The sequence below is a fragment of the Anomalospiza imberbis genome, chromosome 1 (assembly GCF_031753505.1).
Source record: "Anomalospiza imberbis isolate Cuckoo-Finch-1a 21T00152 chromosome 1, ASM3175350v1, whole genome shotgun sequence".
Taxonomy (NCBI): Eukaryota; Metazoa; Chordata; class Aves; order Passeriformes; family Viduidae; genus Anomalospiza; species Anomalospiza imberbis.
In genome coordinates this window covers 126607957-126625231 of record NC_089681.1, presented here as the reverse complement: position 1 = coordinate 126625231, position 17275 = coordinate 126607957, and the positions used below count along the sequence as shown (strand labels likewise).

Here is a 17275-nt window from a genome sequence, read left to right as displayed (position 1 = left end):
AGGCAGAACTGAAAAATTACTTCTTGTTACCTGAATTCTTCAGGACAGGAACTTTTTTCTTCATATAGATAAGTAATATAAAATGTGATTTCTTATAAATGAAAAAGTGACTGCAAACTTTTTAAGATCATTAAAAATAACTGTTTTCATGGGAGAGACAGTAGTGGATTAAATGTGAAACTGAAATAGAAGATCTGGACTCCTTTTCCATTTACGTTGTGAAATGATCTTGTTATATTAGGCTCAAGACCTTCTCATGTGGGGTTGAGTAAACTAAGACCCAAAGACCACTGGAATTAAGATAAGATCAAGGCATTTGTTAAACTGACTTGACACTTCTGACACTTTCCTTTGTTTCTGACTTACCAGTACTATGCTTATGTCAACCATTTCAGGCTTTCTTTATGATACTATTTTGACTATTCAAATAGTATCATAACCTCCTGAGACTTTTAAGAACCTCACTGACAGTATGCAGAGATTGAGTTTGGTAAAATGATGCTTTCACAGTAAAATAATTCTAAAGTAATTCATCCTTCCTTACTGCAGTCTTGCTTTCAACTGTGGAGTGGGACTTGGGAGTTAGCAGAGCTGGTCCTTGCTCCATCACTGTCAGTACATGGTATCTGCTATGTACAAAAAGGGCTTTAATTCCTGGGTCTGCCCATTTAGCACCATTCTAGCAAATGTAAGGTTTATGGAGGAAAAAAGATCCAAGATGCTTTGTTCTTGCTCTGACTTTTTTTCCTTCTTTGAAGTTAGTTTTGCCACATGATGGTCTAATTTGCATTGTAAATTATGTTCACCCAGCTTGGGGGACAATTAAGATATAAACAGGTGTTCATAAAAGTGTAATTTGCCAATCAAAATAAACATTAGATTCTAGGGATTTCTGATTATCATCTGAATGATGGGAATAGGACAGTGAGTGAGGTATCATTTTCCCCTGAAATGTGGGAGGGGAGAGAGGCAGAAAGGTCTTTGAAGATCTAGTTTAATTGATTCCTAGATGTAACCCCCTTTTTCAACTGGGGCTTTCTGGCTTCCCTTCAGAATATGAGAATGATGAAAGACAAGCAAATACCAGCACCTCAATAAATGATCCACAAGTTCTTTCTTTCAAGATGGAATGTAATAAATTCATGCAGATTAGAAATTAAGAGAAGTTTTTAAGTTTACAACAGCAACAAATTTAAGGACTCACCTGAAGTGTTGTAGGATGTTCTTTCAGATGAATATTAACATAAATAAATGTTCTGTCTGTTTGGCAGATGTTTATGACTTCTGTTCTGAAGCATACCTTGGGCCCTGGCAAGAAGGAAGACTTCTCTCAATTTTTAGCAATGGGCAGCCACAGAAGCTAATACCTCTTAAAGGGAGAACTGATTGGAGATAACTGTACTGATTAGAAAAGTACATGAGGTTTAAGTGGTTTTCCTGAACTTAGAGAGTTCAAGTACTATTGCCCATGGTTTTTTGCTCACAGCTTGGAAAGCTGGAATAGAACTACGCAGTCTATCTTCCTGACTTCTCTGCTAGCTTTCCTATTTTCCCTTTGCTCTAAAGGTACCAGAATCAGTAAGGAAAGCCAAAAGAAATCTCTATCAGCTCTTGCCTCTGCTGTTGCATGGAGCTTTCTGAAGAGCTGTTAACTACATCTTAAAATGGAGAACTGAAAAAAGGAAAGCCAGTGAAAATAAAGACATAGCTGTAAATTGTAGCTGTAGGAATTCTGTACTAAAAGCCGTACCAGTATTACAGCAGCATGGAGAATGTCGCTCCTCTTGTGTATTGGATCATAACCAGTAAGGTTAGTAGCAGTCATTCCTTTTAATAAACTTCTTAACCTTCAGAAATTTTACATTATTATCCTGCGACATGATAGCAACAGATCTTGGGAAGTTTATCTTAAGCCTTAGGTCTCAAATCATTGTGAGTACGAACAAAAGCTTCCAAGTGAGGGCCCCTTTCAGTGCAGCACCACTCACTAACCCCGTGTGTCCCAGCAGGCTGTGGAGGAGCGCACATCCTCCGCCACCCAAGACAGGGCTAGCTGTGACAGACTGTGGAGGTTATTTGTTGTTGACTTGTTCTTGGCAGGTTAATAGAAGGTTTAGTGTTGGTTTCTCTGTCCTACCAGATGAAATGCTGGGCTGTGTAAGGAATGACTAGTGCTCAGGTTGTGTTCAAGGCAAAGCCAGTCCTTTCTTTGGGAAGGAGTATCTTTTCCCTGGGCTAAATGCTCTGGGCAAGAAAACAAAGCACTCACCACCACCCCACCATCCAAACTATTCTTCTGTCAGACAGCAAAGCCCTCAGGTTCTCTGAACAGCCATGATCTGTGATATTCAACTTGAGCGCACGTCAGATCTTGAGCAGCACAACACCCCTAAAAATCATGGATGCAGGCAACCTCCATATGACTGGACCCATTTCACACTTAGGATAAAGTGAATACCAAATCAGTGTTTCAAACTTACAGTGCTCTTCCTTCCCTTTGGAGTCTTCTGACTGTATGTTGAATATGGGAGGTTGAAAGGAAGAAGTATGGACTTCATCAAAGTCAGAAAATCCTGTCTGTGTTCATGGCTCTTAACATGACTTGTTAAGCACTTTGGAACTCCTTACTGAATATCTCAGTATGTGTGCTGATACAAAGTAGAAATCATTAAAACAAACATCTCGCTTCTAGAGATCACAGAATCATTGAGTGGTTTGGACTGGAAGGAACCTTAAAGATCATCTCCAACTCCCAACTCCCCTGCCAGGGACACCTTCCACTAGACCAGGTTGCTCAGAGCCTGTTATCAGGAACATCATTATGGATGCTTATGAGAGGTATCAGTTTGTATAGACTTTTATTGCTATAAACAGTAAAAAAAAATTACATTTTGATTTCTAGAGGCAGAGTAAATACTATTTTCTTTGTTCTTAAAATGGCAAAAGTGTCAGGATAAACACTTAGTAAGATCAGATCAGACCTTAGTAGATCAGAACAAAAGCTTGCAAGTCAATTGTGTCCAACATTATTCTCTAAATTGTGTTGACTGCTTCTGTATGGCAAGTTTTTATGTTTCCGTTTTGGTTCTTGGGTTGTTGGTGGTTTTTCTTAATTTTTAACTTAAGAAAAGTTAAAACTTTTTTCAACTTTTAAAGTGTGTTTTTTTATAAAGAACATATTTGGTAATGCATATATTTAGCTATATAATAGAATTTACCAGCCAGCATGCAATTCTATTTCACAGTGGAAAGCAACATCATTAATCCTTTGAAGTAACTGGGATAGGACAGTTCTTAATCACGAAAGTCATACTTTTCTTGGGCAACTTCTGGAAAGGCAGAGGGAGAACAAAAGATGGAGCTTCATCAGTTTATGAAAGGAATTGTGTGAAGTAATTTCCCCTAAACAAGACTGAACATAATGGCAAAAAGTCCAACGAGCCTTATGGGTTTCATAAATAAAAGAGTAATCTTGGGTAGCCTGTCTGAGTTCAAGAAGTGTTTGGACAACATTCTCAGGCACATGGTGTGACTCTTGGGGTGTTCTGTGCAGGGCCAGAAGTTGGACTTAAAGATCCCAATTTCCCTTCCAACTCAGCATATTTTGTGATCTCAGTCATCATTACAAAGAGTCTTAGTTTTGTTTTAGCCTTAATTCTGGTGAACCTGAACCAAATAATTATATCAACATGTATTAAGAACTGCTATTTTAGATCTACCTAAACTGAACTCTGAAACTCCTTTTATTTATTTTTGGGGTTTTTTTTTTTGTTTCCCTTTGTTAGTAGGTCCTTACGGTTCCAAGTAAAAAGCCATAGCTGCCTGATTTGTAGTGTGTAAATTTCTGTTCTTCTGTTCTCTTTAGATAAATACGGGGCACCGGTCACAGTTGACTGTATCAAGTACAGAGATGGGAAATCAAAGGAGTCAGACTTTGGAAAGCAGCCCTTTCATGTCAGACCTGCTGAGCGATGTCCCCTTTGCCCTCGCACCACATGTGTTAGCAGTGCAGGGCACCCACAGTGACGTTCCTGACCGACTGCTCACCTACGACATCAATGATAATTTATCAAGATTTTGGTATGACTTTACACTTGAAAATTCAGTGCTTTGTGATCCGTAATGTTCTCTTTATCTTTTCTGCCTCTGTCAAGGAACAAGTCTTAAATTGAAGATAAAGACTTACTTTAATTGACTTAATATTTTGGGGGTTTGCTGCTGGTATATCAAAGAGATTATTATTCACAACTGTGATATATTTCTTAGCTTTAGGTGAACTATAACTTAGTACATTAAATATTCCATTTATTTCCAAATAAATCAAGCCTCAGTAGGAGACTGGCTGCTGGTATCTACTTCCAGTAGGTAGGCTGCAGACACAAACATTTCATGACTTTAAGAGGAAGTCTATGTCACAACTGTTTTATTATTTCAATTAGTTACAAAACACATAGATCCTGTTACATGTATTAAGATCACCTCTTGATTTTGTACAAATAGAAACCAATATTAATGCTAAAGCAATGCTGCTCTGCACTACTGGACAGAGAGCTTTTCAGTGAAACCAAGTTTTAAAACTCAGAGTTAATTACAAGCCCTTAAGTAATCACTAAGACTTAATAGAATTGGTTAAACTTACCAATTTCAAAGTGAAAATCAGTTGCTTCCTTCCCTTTTCCAGTAGATGGTATTTTGTCTGTCTCATTTTGTGCCTGCCTGGAGAAGTTGTCCGCGCCTGCCTGTTGGCTGCTGTTTGTTCTCATTACCACATGTGTTCCTGATTTATATACAGATCAGCTTTTCCATTTTAACCTCTTTGCCCCCTGAAGAAGGAAATCTCAGGACACACTTTTAATGGTCACACCCTTCTTTTTTTAATTTGTGTGCCAGAGGTACAGATGGCAATGTTTAACAACAGGAAAACATTACATTGTTTCTTATCCCACTAAATTAAACTGCTAAATACCTAAACACACATTCTCACAGACCACTGTGTCCCCACTCACAAGCTTTGAGCATGTTTTTACCAGCTATGACCAGAGCTGCGCTTCCACCAGCAACAGCTCTCTTGTGATGTCACATCACGATTTGTGATGAATGTGTGACTTGTGGCACACACTTGTTTTCTCTCTTGGGGTACAATATATATATTGTACTAAATGTTGGTGGATATTTTCCTATATTTTTTATGCTGTTACACTCTTGTGGTAGCTTAAAGTACATATATTTTCAGACTTGGATCCTCTTACAGTATTTGAGATAAATACTGTAAAATTATGAAGAAGTTACATTGTGAATATGTCTTAGGTTGTTAAATATTCATGGTTTAGATTTTTTTAAATGTGCATATTTAATATTTTTGACAGCTATGTTCTTAAATGTTTTGAAGGTATTGTTTCAAGGGGTGCTGCACTCAAATAAAAAGCCAATAATGAGTTATTTTTTATATATGAGAGTTATTATGTGGGTTTACCTATATTATTTACTACAGCTCTGACCACTCAGCTTTCATGGGAACTTGAACTTGGAAATTCAGTTTGAAAATCTTTTCAGTGTCATTTGAAAATTAGTGTCCTTCTAATAAAATATATCACACTCTCATCTGATGGATTCTGTGTGTTGTGTTGGTGACTTGCAGTGGTTTAGGTGGCATCCATGACACTGATGGGAGAATAGTGTGGCTGGGAGCTGGGAAGTACTCAGGTACTCAGGTACTCCTTATAGAAGGAAGAATTAATTTTATGAAGTTGTTCAGAACTGTTTTGTTTTCCAAGTTTTTTAGTTAACACATACCCAAAGCACTAAAATAATTGTAATGATTATTTTATATCCAGCAGCTTAAAAACTGATCATTCTACAAATAGCATGTTTCCATTCAAGCTGTCCATTTTGAATCTCAAATGTTTCTGCAGTTGAGCTGGTCTAGAAGCAGAGCTGTAAAGCACTGTTGAAGAACAAACAAACTCACAATACTGGTTCTTTATTTGCTAGCTGACGTGGAATGTAATTTTTTGCAATAATTTTTTGCCTAAAGTTAGACAATTTATCTAAAATAATTACATCTTGTCAGATTTGAGCTCTCTTGCACTCACAGGTGTCCTTTCAAAAGGAAATGTGCAGCAAAGGAGAGTAGGGAGATTGTATTCACCATGATGAGAAATGTGGACAGTAAGTTTAAACATTTGGTCTTCATCCTTAATCGTCTCCTGTAAAGGGTAAAATTTCCACCCAGCAAAGTACCAGTAATGAGCAAGGGTACTGGGAATGTATCTCCTGAGTGCCCTCCCTTTAGCAAAAGCTGGGGCTCAAACCTCTCCTTTGCTTGAGAATGTGTCTAAAATTAATTGATGCCTTATGGCACTTGTTCAAAGGTAAATCAAAGAACAACTGCATCCAAAGCAGCCTGACACAAGGCTGACTGGGAGATGGTCCCTACAGACGACTCCCTGGTGACAAAGTCAGAAATGGAACCAGACGATGTTGTGTCCAGCAGGTCAGTCAAGGTAGTGCTTACAGATCTGGTTTCTGCTGTTTCTGTAAAGTATGATCCAAACTCTGATATGACAGTCAGCAAATACACACTTGTGTGGTCACAGAGGAGAGGGTTTCACCCTAGAGCACTTAAAGGAGAAATGCAAAGAGCATATTCACCATGGCAATTACAGTATCTCAAAATAACACAAAGTTTATTGCATTTTTAGCTGGAGAACCTGTTATGTTCACAAAAGCACTAAAGTAGCCTCCTGGGCAAGATGAGCGGGTTGTTCTGAATAATAGCATAAAACTGGAGCTTGAGAAACTGCTGTCCTCCCCACAACCACCCTTTTGTTATGACATGATAATTCATCTTGCTTTGGGTTTTCTCTGCTCAGCCTAGTGACTAGGGAGAGGAACCAGAAGTGCAACTCCTAGGGGCAACTCCTTCCCTTCCTGAGTAACTGCAACTCTTCCACTGATGACAGGGCAATTCCAGATTTACCAGATTTCTTTTTGAAGCTGGAGACTGTACAACAACAAAGAGGCAGAATATCCTCCTTAAATTCCAAAGGTAGACTCCTGTTTGGTGCTGTAGGAAGACAAAGGTTTAGTAAGCCAAGCTGAGTTCATTCAGCCTACCCTGCTGTGCTGCTTCTTTTCATCAACATTAAGCCTGACTTCCTGTAACGAGCTCACAAAATTAGAAAGCATGTGTGTTAGGCCAGACTTCTTCACATCAATATGTGAAATTCCTTAAACGAAGAAAAAAAATTTAACTTCTTGTATCATCCATTGAAACTGTGTTCTTTCTTTATCAGTAGATATTTTTGTACTTTGAGTCTGCTAGAGAACTACAACCTCTTCTTTTCAATGTCCTTCTGAGAGATGAGTTCCCACAGACCCTTTCTTAGCTCTCTTGCCTGAATCACAGACATAGAAACTGAATGAAGTGCAGATGGTAAGACCATGATGACACTATCATACTGGTCATCTGAATCAGGACATAAATCAGTATCATGTCCCATAGTCCTTTTTGTGTGCATATAGCAGACAGCACAATAGTTCCTAATGCCTCTGTACATTTACATAAGTAATGGGAGATTATCAGTGGATCACATACTCGTTTGAACATTTTGGAACATTTTAGTCTGCAGCCTTCCATGCAGTATTCTTTCTAAATTGTGTTTTACTCCAAAAATAGTAATTGAATATTCAATTAAAGTTTACTTTCTGATGCAGTATCAGAGTACTCAAAGAGCTTTGTTGTATCACAGCTCAGTGTTTTCTTCCTTCTACAGAAGCAAAAGTCCAACTGTATGGTTCATAAAATGAACCAGAAGTTGTAAAGCTTTCAGCAGGTTATGATGAGATGTTGGAGAAGCCTTTTCTTAATTCTGTAGCAATAGAGAGTATCTAGTGATAGAAGTGGAAGTTTTGGTGACCCCAGAATGATGCAGCAGCTGTAGACCAGAGACAAGAGAGGGCTTAGTTCTGCTAGCCAATTCAATTCACTTTTCCTTGCTGCAAAGATAAAATAAACTCTTGAGATCAAAGATCTAATTTACAAGGCTGTCCTCTCAAGTCAGTTGACACATGTACTTCAATAACATGAAAGAAACTGCTCACAAGCAAACAAAAAAAAAAGATGAGCCTTGATTACAAACATCCTTCATCCAACTCTTTGTGGCTATCAGCATTATGGTTAAAGTAGCCTCTCACGTCCAAATGTTCATGTAAGTGTTCTGGGAGGTCAGCTTTGAGCATCCATCTAAATCTCACTGGAAAAGAAGCAGATGGGCTCAGAAAACAAAGCCCCAGGTGGAATAGGCCATCACAGAGGTGGGAATTACTTATTTAAAGCAACTGTTACTAGTAGAACTTTAGTCTGACCTTGTCTTGGCCTTTTTGTGAAGAGTTCTGCTATTTGTCTGTTTTCCTTTAGAAAATGAAGCAATGTGTGACATACTGTGAGCTGTAGTGTAATTTCCGTTTTCAGCTGTTTTTAAAAACTATTGGTGATTTGCTTGGCTTATTCTGCCCTTAAAGACACTTTTAGATTCCTGCATTTTGTTCCTTAGATTCCTCTGATTTTGTCTATGGTATGTTTAGATAGGGCTTATGTAGAAGGCTTAATATTTGTATTATCAATTTATTTAAAGGATCTATTTGTTGTTATTTGACTTTTATGTCTTCTGCAGTTTGCCTAGTTCTCCTTCAGTTGTCTCTCAAATAAAAAAACATCTACACTTCTCCCTCTATTTGTCAGGGTGGAGAATAGAACATATGCATTAAATTTATCCCAGAAAGGACTGCCAAATTTTATTTCAGGTAATAGTACAGTACTTGCAGGTATTACATATTAATCATAGTATAATTATGGCTAAAAGTGGACACATGGGGTTAATGCTCACTATCTTTTAATGTAGTTCAATGCGTGTTGTAATTTAGCTTCTGTTTTGGGGGCAAAGTAGGAAAGTGTTGTAATGGCAATTGATACTGGTTTAATAGAGGAATTTAAAACTTCCTTTTTACCAGATGTAGTTTGCAGTATATGCACTTACCCAATGATCAAGTTAAAATAACTGCTTCAAAACTAGAAGTTGCCATCCTGCTAATAAATGCCATCAATTAAAAGGCCATTGATTGAGAAATGGAAATGTAGTGTTTTGATGTAGATCTCTCACATGCTTTACAGTACAAGTCAGTATTAAGATTCATTTTGAAACTTAATATCATACATTGAAGACAATTTATTTAATCCTAGGACAGCTGTAAAAATAGAGTGAGTGAACAAAGATGGCTGACATATTTTGGTTTACTTAGAGGCTAGCTAGCTAAATTATTTCACATTGCAGTTATTCACATCAGAAATTTTGTGTAACACTGTTGTATAGCTATTGATTTGTACAAATCTGAGAGAAACTGTAGGAATAAAGCCATTTTCCAGGTTTTGTCCAAAACTGTTCACCTTCATAATTAAGACTTCTGAATCTTCTCAAACTCAGAGACTTCACCACCACCTCCAATGGCTGTCTCTTCTTCTGAAGAAAGCTGTACCCTATTTTAGAAACATCAGTATCTGGAAGATACTCTGCTCCATCCAGCGGGGACTGACAGATGATTTCCAGCATGGGACATGTCCTGGTAGACAGACATCTCCAGGGTGGTAGTCCTTAAGGAAAGGATGTTATACATAGACACCCGGCAGGTAAAAGCAATGCAGACCTGATCAACTTCCACTCCTGTCTCCTACATGACCAGCCATGTGATCACAGATACCTGATAGAGCTCCTCTAAGCATGAGAGGTGCTGCTGAAGTCAAACTCTGTCTTCTTGGAAAACAATTTGCCTTTTTTTAAACCGAGCAAATTCATCTTCTGGTGATCTGCCAGTCTTAGCAGTTTGCCTGTGCCATTTCACCCTGCCTAAACCAGAAGGGGAGATTTCAGACATGATGCTAAAGGCTGTCTGCTAGAACAGGAAGTCATTCCAAGACTGGTCTGTTCACCACAGATATCAAAAAGAAGTCAGATAAGATTTGCTCTGCAATGATCTTCTGTAGCAATGGAAGTCTATGGCTGTTTATAAGACTACATGCACAGTGTCTTAAAACATTACTTTTTGGTATTAGATTGGGTTTTATAGCCTTCAATGGCACAGCAAGAAAAGTGTGTCCCAGTGTGTCCTTGGCAACAGCAATTTAGCAGTACGAAGATTATTTTCTCCTATATAGTTAGGAAGAATAAAAATCACCTACTACACCCTTCTTAAACGGATGAGGTAATTCAACTGAAGGATAAAATCTTACTTGGAAATTTACAAATAGGTTATTCTGTTTTTAGATAAATTAACTGAACAAAGCCATTCTGGCACCTACTGCCTCATCTTGCTTCAAAGAGTTTTTCTGGCTTGTGCACAAACTCATATTCTGCTCTCCCAAAGAAACGATGAAGATAACCCTGGAAAAGTTCTCCTTTGAAACATCATCCATTTCTGATATATCACTGTAGCCTGGAGAGCACTTCTGATAATATCACTGTTGTCTGGAGATCATGACCCAGTAATTTGTCTCTTTTAGGATCTACACAGAAATTGGTATCAAAACAGGTAATGTGTGCAGAACAATCCCAGCAAACTGGATCAGTGTAGGCATTGCCAGAGCAATACAAGAGGAGAGAAGACATCCCCACAGTGAGATTTAGTATAGAGCACTGGTGACAGTGGAAATTAGAATATCCTAAGCTTTTGATTAGGGAGGAAAAAAAAAGAAAGGTGACAATTTGGCAGTCTGCTCTTATATTTAAAAGTATCAAGGGTCTACTTTGCAATAGCTGACAGAAATGCTTTTGACAACACAGTCACAAAGCAACGCTTGGCTTGCTCTATTTACCTTTTCCCCTTGTATGTATCTATTGATCATAAAACTCTGGCTTAGAGAATGCCTCTTCCACAGTGTTTATTACATTATTGAGATGATGAAATTTGAGGTAAACAAAGAAGAAGAATGATTCTTATCTGAGGATTTCCTCCCTTGAGCCTTTTGTCCCAGATCCATGCAACCTGGCCTTGTAGGTGCCTTTCCTAAGTGCCTGATGGTGTGCTGGCTCAGGCCAGGCCAGAAAGTGTGAGCAGGGAATTTCTCAGACACAAATCGTCTCTCTTCTCTGCTTCTCCCATGCTGATGTGCCTAATTACAATCCCAGTCATCTTAGTTTCCATCTGCTGGGAGGAGGGACGGGAAAGAAGAGCTCTTTGTCCACAATTAAGATGAGAATAACTCTCTGGCTTGTCCCCTCTTGCTTTGGCTGTCTATGCAGGGAGCCAGCTGCTGCCAGAGACAGCTCCAGCAGCATGCCTGGAACAGGACAAAGTTATCTATTTCAGCTTTTTTGTTCTTCTTGTCTCCTATGGATTGTATCTGCAGAGATCAGAACTGTCGCTAGCAGTGAGAGGCTGTATTATAAATGGGAATTAATTTACTTTTAAATAAGTATTTTGATTTTTTCACAGTGTTTAAGACCCGATGATGTGGTCTGGGGCTGTTTCTCTGCTCTAGATATAATGAAAGAGCTGGTCTGTTGCCAGCCGTGGAGGAGGGAGGAGGAGGAAATTAGAATATGCAGCATTTAAGGAAAAAGTCAGATAAAAATAAAACTTAATTCTGTAGATACAGTTCTACTCATGAATTGAACCGCAGTTCAGAGAAGGGAGATGTAGAGGAAGTTAATTTATAATGACCACACACATCCTAAAATGGATTGAGGTGGATTTCAGAACATACTGCTCAGTTGTAGGCCAGCAATCAGAGTTTTTCAATCTGCTGCTTCCTCCAAATGTGTGAAAAAACAGCCTTGTGGGTTCACATAACTGCTCAGTTGCCAGTTGGTGCCTACATCTTGCCCTCTGCACAGTGATATTCTATGTACAGTCAAAAAAAGCAGTTCTAGAAGGGAAAACAGATTTTTATATGAACTTGTATTTCAGCAAAGTTATATCTTATACCATCATAACTACGAACAGGGTTTGTCCTAAAGATCATGGCAAAATTAATGTAAAGAGTACATTTATATACAGAGAATGTGGATATATGTTACATATGTGTCTGTATATGTAGGTATGGATAGATATACAAGGTGATTGTTCACAAAGAGTGAATTCCACATGGAGTGAGACTGGTCCTAAATATATTCAGAAAAATTTTTGTATGTACTTTAATTCAAATATTAGAGGCCTCATATGGCTCTGCTGGCTGAAAACTTGAGTTGTTTTGCCATATCTTCTGTTAATAAAAGTTACCAGACGGTCCACATGAAAAAAATACCAGACTCTTTATTTTTTTTTTTCTTTAATGCCACGTACAAAATAGTACTTGAAATTTTCCCAGTTGTAATTTGTGTGAAGGGTCAAAGGGACTATTTACAAAGAAAAAGCTGCAGCTTCCAGACCTGAATCTTTGCTCATTCCATGTGAACCATGTGCCTTTAAGAACTGCTCGCTATCCTAATAATTCCTTATTATAGGAAATGGCAGTTAGCAGTCATCAGGTTAAGTATTTAAATATTTTTTTATTTAATTGAAGGGATTAAATTCGCATTTCCAATTTAAAATATTTTCCCATCCTAACTACAAATCCTGGTTGTATGTTTTAATTTTTTTTTTTAAATGTCAATACTGACTTAATGTGAGAACACATTACTATCTTTTTCTTGTCATTTAAAGACAGACTCATTCTCTAGCAGGCACCAAATAATGTATTATTTTGACTCGTCATTCCCCTTCTCTATTCCTTTCCCCATGGCTGAATTTAAGTGTCATATCTGGAGAAAATCCTCATAATGAAATTGCTGGCAGAATCTGGTCAAAAACAGTGATCCCTCTTGGTAGAGGATCAAGTCCAACTCTTTTTCTGTAGTCTACATTTTCTTTTTAATTTTTTTTTTAGTCTAAATGACTTAGATATTTCCAAGTACAAGGCTTGGGGAAAAGAAATTGTGCTGACCTCTTCTTTGAAGTAAGATTAAAAAAAGGACAAGGAGAAAGTCTATTAAAATGTGGCTGCCTTCCACGCTTTTTAAAAATGTGCTGTTTGTGTGTACAATGCCTGCCAAGGAGTCTGTCTGCATCTTGTGTGTTCCAGTCAACAGTGCACGCCCTTCAATTGCATCTCATCTCCATTTTCGGGCAACTCCATCTCACCTTTTCTCTGCTCTTAGGAAATATCTGAGAATTTCATCAGTACAGTCATCTGTGCCTTTTTCATAGTGGTTTCAACTCTCAGGCTGCTGGGGCAGCTGAACCCCAGTGCTGTTGATAGCCCAGGTAGGGTGGCACTTGGAGCCAGTGGGATGGATTTTGGGGCAAGAGCTGGATTCATGTTGTCCTGAGGCTGACTTTCTTTTTAAAATCTAGACCATTAAAGCCATTTCATTCTAATCTAAAAGAGTGTGAATATTGCAATGCTAAGCATAGCATGGGAGCTCTGCTGCTTTGTGGGGGAATATTGTCCATGTGGAGTATTTCCAGAAGCTCAGCAGCATGGCTATTACCTGGGATTCCCAAAAGGCAGCCAGTGCAGGAGCTGTGCTTTGTAGGCCAGCACTTTCTGCTAATTGCCAGCGTCACTGCCACAGATTGGAGCCTGCAGCCCCTCGCTGGGCTCACCTGCTGATCCTGCAGACTGAGTGATCATTGATCTCAGTGGAAGCAAGGAGATCAATTGGGAACCGGGAAGGTTTTTGATTACTAAGGCAAAATTTTGCTCCCATGACTGTGTCCCATTTCCAAGCTCCTGCTGGATCTGAACTCTGCTTCTTGTGGACACAGACTCCTACCTCACGATTACTAGTAATTATGCATCTAATTCAGGGGTCAGAGACACTTCTTTCCTGAGACGAACACCCAGACTGCATCCTTGGTGCACATCAAGACAAGGCTGTGGCATCTGCTGTTTTTTCCCCTACTTTGCCTTCATTTGGAAGGAGTGTGTGCAGCTAGAGGAGTTGTTCTGCATTTCGTCAAATCCCCACCTGGACCATCAGAGGCCTTAGGACACAGCTTCTTGCATCTCAGAGCATCCCTTCCTAAAGTTCACACTCAGTGGCAGTCTGATGGCTTTCAATGAGGGGCTCTTCATCCTCGGGGTTAAATCCTCACCTTCCTCCTCTATTTAAACAGAAGGATATGTATTCCACCTTTATATAACTGGTTATTAAAAAATGAAGGTTTTAAGAAAAACAACCCAAGTAAGATCATTTGAGTACAGTCTGTTTATAGCCAAATACCATTAGAAAACAAATGTTTTCAGGTGTTGCTCAGAGTGAAGGATGAAGTAAGCCTGATGGCATGGGCAAACAAGTTCTACATGCTTGGGTTCACCACAGCAACCCTGCAGCTCCCTCCGTGCCTCAGGCAGCCCAGAGCAATCTCCACATGTGGTGGAAGTGCCACTCCTGGGCCAGAGGTGCTTGGCAATTGTTCCCATCCCACCGGGACCAATGCCTCTGGGCCCTTGGAAAGCAGCAGAGCAAACTTCAGCTCAACCTGCTGCTCACTAAGGGAATTTGTAAGCTGTCTCTGGGTGGACACGGAGGAATGGCAGTTCCTTAACCTGAGGAGCAAGGATGCAGTGGGAGCAGCAAGTAATGGAATTGCTGGCTTGGAAATTCATGCAGGAGGGTTGCATCTTTGGAGGATGGGAGGTCCATCCTCTTATAAATAAAGATGACACTCAGGGTACCACACTTTGTTATTATTTAGAGCAGTAATGCTTCTCACTAGCCATGTCCATATTGCAGCAAGTAATGCTGCCCAAGGGGAATGGCTCTATAGAGTAAAAAACCCAAGGCTGAAGGCTTAACACCCACTCTCACACATATTTCCAGTTTAGACTGCTGTTGCTCTTGCCCTACGGGCTGAATGTCCTCTGGATTCCACATCGCATATCCTGGTTTAGTTTCACCCAAAGGGAAACCAGCTTTCCTGCCCCGAGCTGACTTTGGGATTGAAATGGAAACATGGTAAGTTGAAATTTCATGGAGCCGAAGTCCCGAGCTGAAATGCTGATATGTACTCATCCCTTCTGTCTAAACAGGATTTCACTGCAAGAGCTCAGCAAGCTGAGACTCGAGCTCAGGAGATGCTGAAGTTGTTCTTGTGAAATCATAAACCAGGGATTTATTATGGCAATTACATAATAATTATGTAACTGCTGCAAAAATGGGATTTGTCATAAAATCAGTTATCCTCTTAGCTTCTTGATGCAGATCAGATAACAATAATTTTATTCAAGAATATTCTCTAGTTTCCTACCTTATTTCATTCTCTGGATATAATGAAAATCTGTAACAAGTTATTCTGAAATTGCTCTTATTTCTCCATACTTTGTCTTTTATACAAATGTAAATGTAAATGTTGTGGAGACAGATGTTGCATTTTTGGACAATTTTTTAAAATTACTATTCCAAATAGAAAGGAAACAAACTCAACATGGAGTGAAACATAAAACAGGTCACTTCTGGGCTTACATTACTTAAAACTGTAAAATAATGTAACATGTCTTTTCCACTTTCAATATTATTTTTTGGCAAAGTAATTTTGAAAACAACAAAACATTTAAAGTTATTTTAATGACAAACTACTCTTTTCCATACAAGATGAAAGTTACCAGAATAGTAAAGCATGTGAAGAGTTTAAATTTTGATGATTATTGACTTTCCAGTGGAAAATATTCTCAGTAAACTGATTAGTTGCTTCTTTAAAAGCAAGGGGGAAGATAAACAATATTTAGTTGGAAAATATCTTAGCTACCCAATAGGCTAAGCAACTATAATGTTTTAAAACTTCCTCCAGGTTCTTACCATCACTATCTGAGATAACCTTCTAATTATGACTGCCACCATTTGGGAGCTTTGTGATGGGTATTTTTTTAACTGAAAAAATAATTAGGAATGTGAATTGTGTTTTTTGTATGATACACATGCTTTTATAACTTTTTCCCTAATAGCACCATAAGATGTAACACAGCCTGGTCATGCCTACTAAGGGTTTTGGTCCAAAGAAGAAGCAATTTTCACTATAGAGCCTTCAGATGTAACTTTCTGGACTCCTATATTGATATATGCAGCTTTAAATGATTCCTGTATTTATATGGCTTCTATATTGAGGGGATTTATATTTCTCCTGTAAACAGTCATCTCCCCTAATCCATACTGTATGGAGCAACTGGAAAGTAGCATTATTAATGGGAAGGCAGTCACCCACAGAAAGAATAATCACATTTGATTTTAGAAAATAACAATAAACTGAGCATGCTGCCTGGATCTCACTTGCCTATTTCCCTTTTATAAAAGGATATTTGGACTATGGATAATTTATAAACAAATAGTATTATATTATTGATCCCTAATCTCCATGATTACTGGACTCCTCCAGTTGCATGTGTAAAGCAGCATGAGCCAGAGAAGGATGGAAATGTCAGAATCATTACAAAAGAGAGGGTAATTTCCTTTATTTTACATAGTGGCATAAGTGGCAAAGCTGTTTTGTCTTTACATGAGGAGTTGCTGAGCAAAAAAGCAATATTGTACTCAAACACCATAAACCAGGTTCTTGCAAGTGAGAATGCACAAAGTAATGGTGTGCTAGTCAGATTTAGATCCTGATCTTTGTCCATGGTGTTGTTATAGACCTTTTTGGAACTTTCCACTTGTTGTCGTACTGGGATCTGTGACAATACCACCAGCTCAAGAGTCACTCTCTTATAATGTCACTTTAAAGTGGTGGTAAGTACTCAGCCTTGTACAGTCAAGTTTTTAAACGTTTTTTTTTTTTCTTCTTGCTGTATGAAAGACCCAGGCAACCAAATGGAGTGTTATTGTTGTTGTTATTATTATTATTTAAAAAATAAAGCACAAAAATACCTATACAGAAGTACCCTAAAACTGAGCTTTCCCATACCACTACCTCTATTTTTCAGTTACAGTAATCTCAGACAGTTCTTGGAGCAACAGTGTGGGAAATTTTAAAGCAAACTTCAGTGAAGTTTGCTTTTTTAACAGACATGTTTTTAATACCCTTCTATGTAACCTTTGAACCAACCAGAAGCAGTTTAGTCCTCTTCTAGATACCTTGAGTAACTACTTTAAAAAGCAAATAGAAATTAGAGGAGGAAGTTTTTGCCTCCTGATTGAAATAACTTGGAAGAAAAAAACCTCTATTAGTCTCCACACACTGATTATTCTTTGACTTTTCCTTATCAGGTTCTTTTCCATTTACTTTTAGTTTCCCTATTTCTGAATTC

The 17275-nt window shown here is 38.5% G+C and overlaps 1 protein-coding gene and 1 long non-coding RNA gene across 7 annotated transcripts in view; both read left to right on the top strand.

Annotated features, from left to right (window-relative positions):
* Positions 1-5601, top strand: part of UMAD1 (UBAP1-MVB12-associated (UMA) domain containing 1) — a 79454-nt gene extending 73853 nt beyond the window's left edge. For both annotated transcript variants that reach the window (XM_068210367.1, XM_068210374.1), the window contains exon 4: positions 3866-5601. In XM_068210367.1, the coding sequence (XP_068066468.1) occupies positions 3866-4123 (258 nt within the window). In that variant the 3' untranslated portion in view covers positions 4124-5601. The remainder of the gene's footprint in view (positions 1-3865) is intronic.
* A 974-nt stretch (positions 5602-6575) lies between these two features.
* Positions 6576-17275, top strand: part of LOC137485726 (uncharacterized) — a 20407-nt gene continuing 9707 nt past the window's right edge. The window contains exons 1-4 of one of the 5 annotated variants that reach the window (XR_011005444.1): positions 6576-7048; positions 7299-7435; positions 14859-14993; positions 16662-16757. This is a non-coding gene — a long non-coding RNA (uncharacterized lncRNA). Of the gene's footprint in view, positions 7059-7295; positions 7436-7877; positions 8045-14858; positions 14994-16661; positions 16758-17275 lie in introns of those variants that run through there. The other 4 variants (XR_011005442.1, XR_011005445.1, XR_011005441.1 and 1 more) reach the window with 4 other exon arrangements.